Source organism: Corvus kubaryi, unplaced genomic scaffold (assembly GCF_017639235.1).
Source record: "Corvus kubaryi isolate FWS band 111438036 unplaced genomic scaffold, C.kubaryi_AGA036_p1.0 138, whole genome shotgun sequence".
Taxonomy (NCBI): Eukaryota; Metazoa; Chordata; class Aves; order Passeriformes; family Corvidae; genus Corvus; species Corvus kubaryi.
The window spans coordinates 5,927,963-5,944,205 of record NW_024580672.1 but is presented as its reverse complement, the minus strand read 5'-3'; the positions used below and the strand labels follow the sequence as shown (position 1 = coordinate 5,944,205).

The following is a 16,243-nucleotide window of genomic DNA, read 5'->3' as shown; positions in this document are numbered from 1 at the left end:
GCTTTCAATAGTATCTGCTCAGATTTGACACTCCAAGGTTAGAAAGAAAAGGCACAAAAGAGTTGTGTCATACACAGCAACAGTAGCTTTTTCCAACAATTTTTCAATTATTGCATTGTATACTCTCCAAGAAAAGTAACTGTCTTGGCTACTTGAGAAAAAGCTTTAAAAAGGAGGCAGAATTAACAAATTCCCTTAAAACCTTAAAATATAACCCTCTCCTTATAGGTTGTCTTTAAAACTGCTATTCATTACACCAGCATTTATACCCGCTGGATGACTATGATTCAGAACTACCTGTGTCACATGATGAATAAGTGCAACATGCACCATTCACTTTTAAATCAACCCCCTCCGACCTAAGCCATGTAAATCCTTCAGAAATTCACACCAGTATTCTCCTCCTTCAAATCACACATAGAAATAGTCCAATGATGAAAGTTTACCCATGCACAGCCCCTTTAACCCCTACCATTTAAGTATCTGCTTGGAATTATCAGTGACCCTTGTTACACTCTCGGCTAGTTCACACTGGGTCTTCTAGAGTACGGACCCACGGGGACTTCTCTTTTCTCCGGGGTCCTTGAAATAAACACTATTCACAGCGCTGCCTTTACAAGACAGCACTGTCAGCTCTGCCGACCGAAACAGCAAAGACTCTTCCACTTTCGGCACGTATGTGCGCACCCTTTCCTTGTCATGCTGTTCCTGCCATCCACTCACCCTTTCGTCCTCTCACCGCCTGCCCGCCCTGCTTGGTATCTATGGCTTCTATCTTTCAGAAATTATTTTCAAGCCCCCTCGCCTGCCGGCTGGCGCAGGCAGCCAAGGTGCCGTCCTGCCGCAGCAGCGCTCGATGCCGCAGCGGCGGCGGTGACATGTGTCTCTCATCAGCGGCTGGGTGCTAATTACTTTAGATCCTTTTCCCGCTACGCTTTAAGGAGCGTTGGAGAAATGCAGCGTCCACTCCCGCAGTCCCCCCGCACCCGGACCCCTGCAGCTGCCCCCGCTCCGCCGCCCCTGGCCCGCACATCCTCGCCCCCGGGCCCGGGGATTGGCCCGGCGGAGACGGCATCAGCGGCCGGGGGGGGCCGCCCCCACCCTCCCTCCTCCTCTCTGGCCCCGCCGCCCCCTCGCCCCGGTGCGGCAGGGCCAACCGGGAGACCCAGACGCAGGCAGCGACCGAGCCGCCGCCGCTCCGCGCCCGGCCACCCGCCCGCAGCATCCCCCGATGGCCGCCCGCCTGACCTGCTGCCTCCTGCTGTGGGCCCTGGGCCATGGGGGCTGCCGCTCGCCCGAGGGGGAGGGCGCCGGCAGCCCGCCCGCCTGCCCCGTCCAGCCGCCGGCCGACCCGGACTCGTCCGCCCCCGGCCGCGACCCCCGCGGCGGCTCTTCGCCGCCCCCTGGGCTGGGCAGCATCGCTCAGGACATGGTAGCTGTCCACATGCTTAAGCTCTACGAGAAGTACAACCGGGAGGGGAGCCGGCCAGGCGACGGCAACACGGTCCGCAGCTTCAAAGCCAGACCGGGTAAGACGGGCCGGGCGCGGGGGGCACCGCTGGAGCCCCCTCGCTCCTCTTTCGCTTTAAAGTGACGGGTTTGCGTCGAGGTTGTCCTTGACTGCGGGGGGTGTTACTCTGGGTGAATGCTGAGGGGTTCCTTGCTACCTACACGGCCAGGGTGTCGCCCCTGTCTTTGCGGACGGCTTCCCACCTTCCCTGGCTCCCTTCCCTTCCCGGAGAGTATCTCCCCTGGGAAAGCCTCCGTTGCTGTGGATGCAAACCAGCGGCAAAAGGAGCGCCGTTCCCAGCGCACATCGCACTGGGCCAAAAGGTCTTTTCAGAAATACTTGGAGCATAAGCCTAGTAGCGAGTGCTCCAGCCACTGGTCCTCTCCTCCGGCTCTCCTCGCAGCCTCAGAAGTTCCTGCTAGGAAGAGTGCCGCCTACAGGACCGCCTAAAACTGCTCGGCATCTTAAATTCCTTGCACTGCCTAAACCTGAGAAGACAGATACCTGACCTCCCTCTCCCCAGTTTTACTTGACTTGATTATGAGGGTGGAGAAACATATATACTGTGTCAAAACTACACTTTCATTATCCCAATATTACATGAAATAATAAAAAGGAGGTTTGCCTAGTTAATAGTCCATGCATTTGTTATCCTTTGCCAAGGAAACTCATAACTTTTCTGGAAAACATCTTACTTCTTTGGTTAACGCTTACAGACTATAACTAAAATCTTAGTTCTTAAAATAAGAACTGTATCAGTTTCCAGAATCTAGTTGTTGCTACCTTGTCAGAAATAATCATTATTCTATTTAGACAAATCTGATGGATTGAAACTCACAAAACCAAATTTTTCATTAATCTGTATCTCCTACATTTAAGTCTCATGTATAGAGTACAGTGCAGCATACAGTGTTTTAGGGAATGCTTACTATAATACTACACAATAATTAATATTCTCTTGTGCACCCCAACTTAATTTCTATCCTATGTCCACTATAATATTAAAAAGTAATCATATTCAAAGAGGGGGAGACTCCATGGAAGAGTAAGTGACTAATGAAATGTCTAAAAATCTAGGGGTTATGATGTAAAGCAATTGCAGACATTTGGGAGAAAAATAAATTGTCATGCTCTAGATCATTAGCTAGCAGTTGCTATAATAGGGGTTAAGAAGGAACTTCCATTGTGGATGGTTTTCCACAACCTCCTGTTAACATTTTTATTTTTCTGTGAACTGAGCAGCTAACACTAGCTCTCACCCAAATAAGGTCCTGGACCACAAGAGGGATTTGGGGACAAGGCAAGAATTGCACTATATTCTTTTTCTTAATTTTTCATATAATCTGATGAACATACTACTTGCATCAAAGTAATCCAAGTTGTAATTCTGTTTCAAAACACTAAAATAGCAGCATTTTTTACCCACAGGTAGACTGTGCTGACCAAATACAAATCAATATTATTTTGCTCTTTTGTCTGATCATGAAACCAAGGCAGAGAGGCCTGAAAGTAACCTGGCTTTCCCTGCAATGGAAATAAGGCATATCTATGTCCAAAACTCCTGTCTCCTGTGTCTTATCTATGTACTTTCTCTACTGGACCCCATCTTTCCCAAATAACACGGCATGAAAGCAGAAGCTCCTCTGTACTGTTCCTTTGAACTGCATTCATCAAGCTAGTGATAAACACTCTAAAATGTACCATAGAATGATGCAAGATGAGGGAAGAGAGAAGAACCTTATCTGCCACCATGTTTATCTTCCTGAGAAATTCTAGTATTTCCTTCTGAAAGAAAAAATTGGCATGTTTTTCTAACAAGAGGTGGAACATTCATCTTTATAAAATATGGATGATAATTGTAGTCCTATTGAAATATGCAAAACAGACTACACACACAATAATTTTCTTTATCCCAAGCAATGGACTTACTTCTGGTTTTTTATCACATACCTTTTAGAAAATCTGTAACTGTCTGTTCCTGTGGTGCTGTTTAAAACTGTTTGTTAGGTGACACTCAAGCATCAGGGTTACTTACAGTTGTCAAGATGAGGGCTCCAGAGGTACAAAATGTTGGTCCAGACCTTTGTCCTTTGTCATATGCATTATTGAGTTCTCCTCAACTACCCAGTTGTATTGCCATTCTACCTGTTCCTTAAAGGGTAGGTTGGGGTAGGTGGGGTTGACTGAGCTATGGAATGTGTAATGTTTTTCCATATTCAGTGTGAGGCACTTGAAATATACGTGCATGTGCTGTTTGCATGTAGCCAAATACAACTCTTTTTTTTGTGCCTCTAGCAGTACTTGCCCCTTCAGAAAGAGTACTTCACAAACATCTGATCACCTCCTCTCAGCTCACCTCTACATGTGTTCACAAGAGCTCATTATTTTTTTGGTAAGAAGCTGAGAGAAAGTCTAAGAACTGATTTCTCAGGTTTCTTATTTCTTTAGGTGCTTTCCAGTTTACAGTGAACTTTGTAACTTTAGAAAACAACACTAAGTGTCTGAAGTTAGTCAAGTCATAAATGGTTTGTGACCAAATGTGAAATATTAAGCTATTGTCCAACTTCACCTAAATTGCTCAGATTGAGGGGAATTAATCTTCATGGCAGCAATTTACTGTCTAAGCCATGAAATTTCCCCATAAATTTACTCTTGCAGCTCAGACTCGTTCCCTGAACATGATGCATCCTCTGTGCCAAACAAAGCAAAGACCTTAATGAATAGTAGAAAATAGCAGCCATTTAATTAAGATTGTATCATAATGCATATGTGCAAGAAAACCAAATCAAGACTGACAATGCATGGTTGACAGGTTGGTAAAAGCCTGAGCGAACTTATGCAATATGGAAATATGACTGTGCTCCATCCAAAATTCAAATCTTCTAAATTCCTAACAAGTCTGTACTTCCAAGCCTCTGGCTTGTCAGTAGCTGCAGATTCATAGATTCTTATTCTGTTCTACACAGAATTTTGACTTTTGAAGGGTTTGTTTCATCCTAGAATACAGAATTATTTTAGATTAATTCAGCTTCCCTTTCTCTGATCTATCATTACAAGTTACCTTCCCTTCTGAAACCCTGAAACACTGGTGTTTGAAATGTCTTTATCCCAACAATGCTCATGCTTCATAGCAGTAACTACAAAGCTGATGGTGCTCAGAGCATTCTATTACTAAAAGAAATATTAAAAAATAACTGTACACAGCTCAGGTGGAGAGAACCAGTAGATAGACTTCTTTTAAGAAACATGCCTTCTGAAATGAACATACATTAACAAAGCCTGGTGTTCTAAAGCAAGTATTATAATTAATCTCTTCCTTGGCCATAGCCTTGTGAAATTTCTGTGCTTCAAAGACTTGAATAAAATCTAAACCCTTAAGTTTTTTCATAGTATGAGCACCTATACCTATGACTAGTGTTGATTAAAAGTTTACTAATCGGAATCCTGTCCTGAACTGACAGAAACAAACAGGTTCTTATCACATCAGTACAAGCTATTCCACTTCACTATATCAGGAACAAAATACAGGTGGTGTAGATGGAAATTGCATACTCAAGCATTTGTATTCTCAGACTGCCTGTGTGGGTTTGGGATTAATGATCATTAATCAGCTAATCTGCTGTTCTTTCAGTCCAAATCACGGTTCTATCCAGCGTTAACTGGGAGATAGCAACCACCAATTTAGTAAGATGTAGCACTATTCCTTTCCCTCTTTCAAATGAAACTGTGCTTTAAAGGAAGAATGTTCCAACAGGTGGCAGTTAACAGTACTGCCTGTTATTGCCAAAATTTCTGTGGCTCGTCATCCATAGTGCACTGAAAAAAACCCTAAGTGTTTCTGGGAAGCCTGGCTGTTGCATTTTTTGGGTTTTGTTTGGTTTGGAGTGGTTTTTTTCTTCCTTCTGCCAGAGAATTTTCAGGTATGTCAAACAGGACTGCCAGAGGGTTGGTCCACTTGGGTTAATTAAAGATACAGATTTACCCACTGTAATCCTTTGATGCGTTCTAAGTACTGGTGTGAGCTTGGGAGAACAGGAATCTCTTCTTGGTTCTGCCAGCACTGTCCCATATACTGTTGAGCTAGTAAAAAAAAAAAAAGGCAACCTTTCACAATGATAGACTATTAAGGCATTGTCTTTTTATGCTGGGGTGGGATTAGATTTTAAGTAAGAGAGGTTCTACTGTCTAAATAAACGTGAAGTAAGCAGTTATTAGTGTAAAATTGTTTGTCTTCCTTGAAAGGAGGGTAAAGATGTAAGCTGAGCACAAGCTGTTTAACTAGCTAAAAAGAAGCTGTTTCAAATGGAGTTTGAATTTTAAGAGTCAGCTCCTATTCAATAGCATTTGTCACTAACTTCACACAGATTTAAACCCAAGCATTAGAGACCAAATGTGTTTCACAGTGCTTTAAACAAAGCTCCTACATGATGTGTAGTGGAAAGAAGGATTGCTCACAAGAGTAATGACCCCCAAAATGTGTCACACTGCTTACTGCGAGCCCCCTTGTGAAATGTCTCTTGTGCACTATTTGCAGATGATGAGCTGTTGCCCACAGAGTTAGCACCCAGACATTTTTAAGGAACCTGCAGTCAGCTTTATATTAGACAATCTTGAATATTAAGTGCAAACCTGGTTTCTGCTAGTACTGGTTTCTGCAAGGTATTTCTCTGAGCTCTACCACAGCTAAATTTGACAGCTTCTCTGAGCCTGAATTTGTTATAAATGAAATATAATCAAGGATTGCTTTTCTTGCCTGCTTAGCATGAAAGGCAGTCTGGAACTAAAAATCTCTGGAAAGAATTTTATCCCTCGTATGTACAAAAGATGCCCAGTGTGTTGGACACTCTCAATGTTATTGTAATACTGCTATTAATGAGTTACATTTTTTTTCCTCCCCTTATTCACCATGTTTTAAGCTGAAGTGATAAGCTCACTATACTAAATTATTTGATGTAACTGAAACATAAAATTTGTTAATTCACTTAAATGGAAATAAGAGTTGACTACCATTTTTGGTCTCAGATATACATCCATGTTTTTCTTCCTCTCTTGCAGAATTCTTGGCCCAGAAGCCCTTGTACTGCTTTAATCTGACATCCATGCAGGATTCAGAAATGATCCTTGCTGCCACTTTTCACTTCTATGCTGACAAACGCCCTCGGCACCGGGAAGTGTTTTGTAAACGATCCAAGAACTCATCCTGTCGCCTCCTTCACCTGCCTCCAGCCCTACGGCTCAATCTGGTTTTCCAAAGCATTCACCAGAATTCTGCTTATGGACTAGTGAAAGGGAACATCACTGTGCTTCTTCAAAGGCGAGGGGCTTGGCATGCAAAGGACATTTCACACATCATAAAAGAATCGAAACGAGCTGGAGAGCTCATTCTCTGTGCTGAGCTTGATTCTGGGGAGAAACACCAGGGCTTCCCTGAACAGGTTGCCAGCCATTTACCTTATATACTAGTTTATGCCAATGATCTTGCAATCTCTGAACCTAACAGTGTGGCAGGCACCCTACAGCGTTATGATCCATTCCCTCCCAATGACGGGGACCCAAATCTATCCCCTAATGCTTCTACTGATACTCGAGTTAGGAGGGATACGTACCTCGCTAGCTCTATTCAGAACAACGAGTTGCCAGAAGTAGATTATAACAACAATAAATACAACAAACATGACATATGGGAGAATGCCTACAGATCCTTGAAACCAAAAGCCTCACGCAAAGATAGGAGGAGAAAAGGGCAAGAAAATACAGAAACACTTAAAACGTCTCAGGTGCTAAATTTTGATGAGAAAACAATGAAGAAAGCAAGGCGAAAACAATGGAATGAGCCAAGGATTTGTTCAAGAAGATACATGAAAGTTGACTTTGCTGATATTGGCTGGAATGAATGGATCATATCTCCCAAATCATTTGATGCCTACTACTGTGCAGGTGCATGTGAATTTCCAATGCCCAAGGTAGTATGCCTTTTTATTCTTGTCAGCTTGCAAACAGTAGGCCTACTGTTCTGCTTATCCAACTACTTCTTTAGTTAGATTTTCCTTTAGTTTGTTACCTTTTTCATTGCGTTTTGTTGCCTTGTTCAACCTAAAGAATTTAAGCAATTTTGTTTCCATCAACTTAGTCATCAGAGTGCAAAAAGATTCCAAGTTTTTTAAATGCAATCTGAAGAATAAGAAAAATATCTCAGGTTTATCTGACAATTTCTCATCTTATATCTTGACACCATAGCATAAAGACTTCTGTAGCTTATGAAAATACGGTTATACACACTAAATCATCAAAACACTCTATTGTAGTAGCAGAAGTATGAAGTATTATATGCTAATATTAAAACAAGCTACTCTATTAGCGTATTTCTGGATTCCACTTGTAATACCTTAGAAGAAAAATGAAGAGTAGTTACACTCAGGTATTTTTAACTTTAGAAAACTGCTTGTTCTTTATGAAAACAATAATACTGATTAAGATGATATTTGTGTATCAAAATTCTAAATATGTTAGATAATCCTGCTGCAACGAAGAAGTTAATTTACCTTATGTTGCTAGAAATGCCATAAAACTGCCTCTAGCACCCTAAAGCAAGCGTACCAAATTCCTTCTGTAGAAGCAGTGTGAAGTTTGCTAGTGGAGAGGCAAACATTTGTTTCACTTCCACTCTGCTCTGTGGCAAGAAGTAGAAATGTTGGCAATCCTATGTTGGACAAGAATTATCAGAATTTTATAAGGCTTTCAAGTAATGGCAGAGGGGAGGATCTGAAGTACTGTATAACCTGCATATTTAGAAACTGTAATTATTTTGCAGTTCTACCTACAAATTGCCTGATTATTTGTTCAACTGACATTTTTGCATGGGTCATTTGGCACATAAATAAAGGCTAGTGTTTTACAGCAGAGGATTGCAAGGCTCTGAAACAGGAATGTGCCCTACTTTACATCCAGAGAAATTGATGTATGTTTGTGTTGAAACAAGTAGTATAATTTCAGGAAGAGTAGATATGTAGGCTGGTTTTAAGTCCAGGAACAGTGGAACTTCATGGTAGGGTGTACAAATCTGACCACATGTTCTTGTGTAGGTGGTCAGTGCTGAACCACGCATACATAAATTGATACATGGTCTGGCAAAATTAATGCTTGCACAGACTCACATACAACTTTGTTTTTGTAATACAAATTGATCATGCACCATAATCAGCATTTACCTTACCCAAAACAAAAGACAGCCTGGGAATACGGGTCTTCTGCCATAGACTCACAGTCTAAAGCACCATTCATACACAACGATGTAAACTCAAAAAAAAATCCCCAACCAAACAACAACCACACCCTCCAAAAAAGATGCATTTAAGGCATCTGGCTTCTTGTGAGCAAAACAGCATTACACAAAAGCTGGCAGGGCCAGAAGAGAGAGGATCTGTTTCTAGCTTGAATAATTAAATAAGCTTATATTGCTTACTTACTTAATATCTTATCTAGAAATATAAGCAAATACTTGTTAAATAATAAAGATTCCCTTTCACTACTGTCTTGATACCAAAAAACCAAAATAAGGAAAAAAAAACCCAACTGAAAAAAAAAAACCAGAGAAACTAAATCACACATACGTAGACTTGGGAATTTTGGGTTTAATACACATTCATTGATTGGGTTTGCTTTGGAAGAGGTCTAGTCCTTGTTAGCTCTGTATTTTTAAGAAGGGAAAAAAAGAAGCAGATTTACAGGTGTAACTTTTTTTAATGACTGTTTCAAAAGGAAGAGAGAGAGGACACCAGCATGAATGAAGATTCAGTTCAGAGTGTAAGATTTGCTCAATATTATTGAGGGAGAAATTTGTTCTTTCATATATGCTCTAAGCCAGGAAAGTATCAAAGGCCAGATTAAAGACTCATAAGGACTTGGTCTACACAGTCAGCCTATGATGGACAAGAGACACCTTATTTCCAAAGTACTCTTTTAGAACTGTGGAGATAGAATTACATGCCTGGGATGTTGGGTATCATCACATCGTAGGTTTATTTTTTTTCTTCAGTGTTAGTACATCATTCTGCACATCTACTTTAATAACTGCAAGTCTTGATTTAGATAAATAATCAACAGCTTGGGTACAAATCTTCTCATAGCAAGTCCACCTATCTTACTGCTGAATTTCTTATTCCCTGAACTGTGAGGAGGAAGACTAGGTTATATGGCTGGCTGCAGGTTCATAGCCAAGAATCCTGTAAGTCAGTAACTGGCCTTGAGGGCAATGATGGCTATCCACTGTATGGGGGCAATAAATGCTGTTTCAGTAGCACATTGTCATCTGACTCTGTCAAATAATGACATGAAATAACACAGGTGCTAAGAACAGTTCAGGAGGTTTTCATAAAGGCTAAATTAAGAACTTGATTCTAGAAGCTCTTAATTCTTTGAATTTCTAAACTCTGCAGTTGCTTAAACACACAAAAACTCCTGTCTCTCTCTTGCTGTCCATATATGCTGACATGACCAATGTGGGTAGAAACTGATTTCTACTTCACAGAGCAGCTGTGAGACTACCTCACTGCTTCTTGTGTGTGGACAGTTTTGAAATCTAAAGATAAAGGGGGGGCAAGAGAGAGCAAGCCATTGCTAATGATGCTAACATATGCTAATAACAGAAACGCACTGTGCAGGACTGGTCACTTGCTGGGACTTTGCTATAGGGATACTGTCTTGAAGGGTCAAGGACAGATTTCACAGTTACTTAGTTAAGGAATATCTGAAAGCCTTAATGGTAATTAAGGTTTGATCTGATTTGCTGATATGTTACACTTAATACAAATGTTTCAAAACTGAATTATACTAAAAACAGCTCCTTTGTTCTATCCATGGACTACATAACTTTTCATGTTGAAATGAAAAACCAATTTTTGCACATACATATATATTTGAAAAACAGAGAAGATATAGGAGATAATAATTCTTCTCACCTAAAGTATTTATTTCCATGCGGTAGTGTGCAAAGTCCCTATTTGTTGTCCCACAGATGTCATTTTCCACCTGATATACAGCTGTGCACCAATAGTGATGAAAAATTCCATGTGCCACCTATACCAGATATGTGCAGATATGAGAAAACTCAGGAAACTGTAGCAAAAAGCTTGATAGGATTAACGCAATTTTCCTACTGTTATTGTACTCATTTGCTGGGACAGTATTCAAGCATGACAACTGAACAGGAGTCACTGAAGCTTCAGCCTCAGTGGTGGGCTGACTACCATGCTATTGCCTCCTTATTCTCACCACCATAATGCCTAATGGCTGCCTCCTCTTCTCAAATGCTTTTCCTTGTGTTGTTAACTGTGTCCAAAAATCAATAGTAGAAATAAAATTGTGGCTCAGTGCCCTGAACAGGTTATAGATGTAAAGCTGATGTAAATCCTCATTTCATACTTTTCCCAGCCTCTTGAGGCTAGCCCATGGGGAGAAAAAAAAATCCTCTGGATGAAGGCAGAGGGAAGCAAAGACCACATATATGAACTATTTGTCATGCAATTATGATCAGAAGGGCTCTGTCAGGGTGTTTGATTATTCTATACTAACTCTCTCCTGTGGATGCTACTTCTGGAGTACTCTGCTCTTTCAAAAGAGAGTGACTACTCTAGGAAAAAGTAACTAATTCCAGGCTAGCGTACACGAGGAGAAATTCAGGAATTTCTGGAATGTTGGAACATTGGGATAGTTATTTTGGAAATACTTACAGTAGCAAATTTTCTAAGTCAGACGAGGTTAAAAAAACATATAACATCTAGCAACTGAGAACTAGCTTAGGCTTCTTCTCCATGCCTCCCTCCAGTATATAGCAGATACATTCAGGGACATTTTTTCTTCAGGCCTCTGGCTGCTGGCTGTGCCACCAGTGCCCTCCTCTGGTATTTATGAAGGCAGCCTAAGGAACACAAAATATCTGTTGGATACATCCAACTCAGGAAAGCTGGAAGTGTGAGGGACTGACTGTGCTGCATAACCCTATGACTCAATCAATGACATATTTGCTTTACTGAGGAACAAAAAACTCCATAATTGTTATCATTTTCCAAGTCCACTTAGGAACATGACTGCTCATAAATGAAGCTATAACTATTTCCTTCTCTGTTCCAGATTGTGCGGCCATCAAATCATGCTACTATTCAGAGCATCGTAAAAGCAGTAGGAATCATTCCTGGCATCCCAGAACCCTGCTGTGTTCCTGACAAAATGAGCTCCCTCAGTGTCCTTTTCTTAGATGAGAACAAAAATGTTGTTTTAAAAGTATATCCCAATATGTCAGTTGAAACTTGTGCCTGCCGATAAGTTCATACAAATACACCTTTAACAAGGCCCACAAATCCTGCCCGACTGCTCTGGGAAGTTGTAAAGGAGAAATTAATCCACTTGTGTTGATGAACCAATGCAATTCTACAATTTCTCTACAGAAAGCATACGGAGAGACTAAAACAACACATGTGCTTGCCTCGAAGGATAGGTCATACTGTCATCATTTGTCTTTCATATTCATCTTCCAGGAGTTCAGTACTTCTACAGATACCTTCCTAACCCACCTAGCCAAGATACCTGATGTTTAGTGAGAAACTTAAGTGTGAAGTTTTCCATAATCAAAGGACTAAAATATGTTTTTATTTGTTATTTTCTGACTATTTTACCTCTTCAATTAACCAAGAAGATGGGAAGTGAACTTGCAAAGGCAGGCTTATTTTAGAATATCACTTTTGTACACAAATCAAAAATTTTTGCCTAAAACACTCATACTCTTAATATGCATATTTATACTGAAAAATGCTGTAATAAAGGGCTTAAAATGTATATTTTCTTCAGGATGCAAGTATAGTTCACTGCATAAATTTTCATATAATCAATATCTTAATATAGTCATTTTTGGTTACCCTTCCTTAATATATAATTTGTTCTACAAAAAACATGTAATATTCCACATTTTTGGTTTGCTGGATAGTTTCAGGTTGTTAAACATATTCTCTGAGTAACACATACAATATAGTAATATGTTGAAATACTAAAAATAAAATAACCAAGATTTATATTTTTGTAAATTATGCTTTATATCCTCTAGATTGTTACATGCTTTTAACAAAAGCTAATAAATTAAAGGTACAGTAGTATCGAAAAATATTTGAATTGTCTTTCTATAAATGCATTCTCCTACATTCTGTTAATTAGATGGAAATGTGTAAATACATGTTAAGCTTGTCATAATGTGCTTCAATAGATTAAAGACAGAAGAAAATACTATGATCATCTAGACCGACCTCCTGCACAGCACAGATCAAAGAACCTTGCTCAGCAGTTTCTGCACCATGCATTATGGAACTTCTGTTTTGAGCTTGGGAATATCTTTGAAAAACATGCATAAATTTGGCTTTAAAGATTTCATGTGGTAGAATATCTCTACTGGACTACAAGTAGTTGTTCCGAAAGTTAGTGCTCTTTGTTCATATGCAGTGGCTTAATCCTAGACTGAATTTGATGAGCTTTAGCTTCAGTTCAATGGATCTTACTGTAACCTATTTCATTACATCCCTTTTATCTATTATCCAAAATACTTTCACTGTGTATTTTTAGTATAGAGAGTCGGGTCAAGTTACATTTTGGCTAAGATTTAAATAGATTGATTTCTTATTCTAAGCCTTAAAACAATTTCTCACAGCTCTCTTCTGAACTCTTTCCAGAACTTTCATTAACTTTCTTTTCAAATAATGAACATCAAAATGGGAAACATTTGGCAGTGGTTCCACTGGGAGTCTTTATAGAAATAAAGTCTCTGCATCCCTCTAACTCCTACACAATCCCCTGTTGATACAATTATGGTAGCCTTGTAACTGCAGCAGTCTTTTAAGAGCTGGTGTTCCCGTCATGGTGTCTGTCAATCCTTAGTGTCCCTGTGTTCTAGGACACACTTGCCACATACTTCATTTTCACCCAGCTGCTGTGCAATAGCATAAAGAGAACAGGAGTGGAAGAAACATCTGAAATCTGTAAGGTAGCACAGAGTATAAGAGATGGAGTGCTTCCTCCTCAAGAAACAGTCTAACTTTATGCACTACCTTATCCTATTAAGAGTTGCTTTGTTTAAGGGAAGGATACTACACACATTTCCTTCTGATCAACGAGTAACTGGAAGGCTCCTATCCTACTAAGGTGCTGGGTATCTTCTGCCACCAATTTCTATTCTCAGGTGGTGCCGATTCCCAGACAACATGTAGATGTGGTTCTTCCTGCTACCTGTAAATTACTGTAGTAATTTACACTAGAACTATTGGGGAAAACCTTTGTATAGTGTTGTTGTTAGAGTTCTCCCTTAAAAAATTTACAATCTTATGTTCTTATAAATCATTAGAAGCTCGACTACAATTGACAGAGTAATGCTAATGTATAAAGAAAAATTTAGAAGTTGTCAGAAAGTCATCATTCCTACAGAACAGCCATAAGTATAACATTTTTCTACGTATCTTAAATCCATGTTATTTCTGCTCTCTATGAAAATCTGCCTTTTTCTGTAGGTCTAGTCTTGCTCCCAATTATCACTAGCTCTGAACAGCCTGACATATTAACTTAGTGTACTTATATTCTCATCTATAGCATTTTGTTCTCCTTAAGGAATATTTGCTATATCTTGAATTAGTCCTTGGATAAAACCATTCTTCCTGAGATGTGCTGATGCAAGCTATTAGGCAAGAGATACTATACTGTGATCTAAGGTCTATAGGACATAAGAAAAAAATGCTACTGCTACACTCCTAAGGACACCTACAAAACTCTAAGAGGTTAAGACTGCATTTAAAGTTCTGTTGGCAAAATTATAGCTATTATACCTGTAAGTGTCATTTCTCTCAAAACATACCCTTACTACACAAGTCATACACATCTCTTATTAGTAAAACTTATTTCATTTGGAGTTTAGCTGTACTGGTCAATTTTTTAATGCAAAAAAAGGCTTTCAACCACTTTTAGTGGTTTAAGTTACTCCTTTCTGGATCTTTGCAATTTGGATGTCTAATCTTCCTCTAGAAAAAAAAAATTGCATTTGAAATGGCACAAATGCAGTCAGCTGCTGCCAGAGGACACTGATACCCTCACTATCTTGATTCCAACAGATCTTTGTATTTCTTTGAACATCCTATTAACCATTCTGCTCAATGTTTGAGTTCCTAGAGAAAGTTACTACTGATAAACACGGGTCAAGATAATTCCACTAACTAATCCTAAAAGAATATGGTATGAGTAAAGACAGATAAAACATGAAAACAGCTGATACTAGCCAGCAAAGTGTTAAAACCCTTTTTTTCTAAAACAAATCCAATTTAATTCTTTCAGGCCACTGTTTAATTGCCAGAGGTAACAGCAACAGCTACAATGTACCTAGGTTTTTGTGGACGATTCAATTCACTTGCACAAGGCTGCATAATTAAAATAAACCACTGGACAATATTAATGTATTTGTGTATCACATTAATTAAAAATTGTCTCACTGCCAAACCTCAAAGAACAGCTTTCAAAAGAAATTTCCACTGAGTTAAACTGTTCATTGTAAAGTTTCTGCAAAGTTGACACTTGGGCTGACAGTATATGACACCTTTATGTATGAACTAGGAGTCTGTATATAGCAACCTCCACAGCATTTGCAGGAGGAGAGAAGTATTTATATAGATTGCTTGATGTAGCTGCACTTTATGTAATTAAAATTAATTTTAAAGTAGACAGATACAGAACTTCAGGTACTTAGACACAAGGAATGGAGGCTGCTCCTACTGAGTATAAGACTGCACCCTTTAAAGTCATAACTCTTAACAAAAATTTTGTGGCTATCATGGATTTGTGATGCAGTATGAGCATCCAGCATGATGCTATGTAATAGCAACCAATGAAAGCTTTGGGAAGATACACACTGGAGCAGTGAACCACATAAGGAAAGGGTATTTTATTTCTGCATGTGGCACTGGTTGACTGCCACTAGAAAACTATGTATAGCCCTCGGGTTCATCTTTTCAAGAAGACATTCAAATTCTGAAAGAGACACAAAAAAGAAAAAAACAAAACAGGTAGAGAAAATGTCTTTTGTTACTAAAAAGAATCTGTTTATCAGAAAGCAAACTGAGAAGTAACTTGATTACACTGTACGACCACTTTGATAGGGAGAAAATGTCAGTAGTATGGAACTCCTTAAACTAGCCAGAAAGTTTCAAGAATTCCTGTCCAGAAGGTAAAGTCAGGCACAATGAAATAATAAATGTAGCATAAAGGGTTTTTTTAACTGTAGGTGACAATCTTTTAGAGTAAGTTCTACAAAAATTGAAGAAATTTTTGTTTCTTTGACAAGTTCAGATAAAGTTTGGAGAAACTTAAGAAGTTATGTTTAGCCAAACACAAGCAACTGGACTCTACATGCAGGTAGGAAACACAGAGCCCCTGAGTAAAATATAAGTCTTACTATGCAGGAGACCAGGATCAATGCCAAATAATCCTTTTGACTTTATGTCATAGGAACATAATTAACCAGGATCTTGGATCACCCTTATATCTTGAACAGACACATAAGCAAGCATTTCAGAAGTCTCAGATCACTTTAAATGCTCTGTATCTACTGCTAAAAAACAAGAGCAATGGCCAAAAAAGGCAAAATCTAGACCACATGTTTGCAGTGAGAGTTTTGTTAATGTAAAAGCTCATAATACTCTTCAGATTTTCTGGCAC

The 16,243-nt window shown here is 39.5% G+C and overlaps 1 protein-coding gene across 1 annotated transcript; it reads left to right on the top strand.

Moving 5' to 3' along the window:
- The first annotated feature begins 1,108 nt into the window (after positions 1-1,108).
- On the top strand, positions 1,109-12,664 carry GDF10 (growth differentiation factor 10). The gene is made up of 3 exons (XM_042018856.1): positions 1,109-1,529; positions 6,566-7,473; positions 11,639-12,664. The coding sequence occupies exons 1-3, from the start codon at positions 1,232-1,234 to the stop codon at positions 11,828-11,830; spliced, it is 1,398 nt and encodes a 465-aa protein (XP_041874790.1). The 5' UTR covers positions 1,109-1,231; the 3' UTR covers positions 11,831-12,664.
- The last annotated feature ends 3,579 nt before the right edge of the window (positions 12,665-16,243 follow it).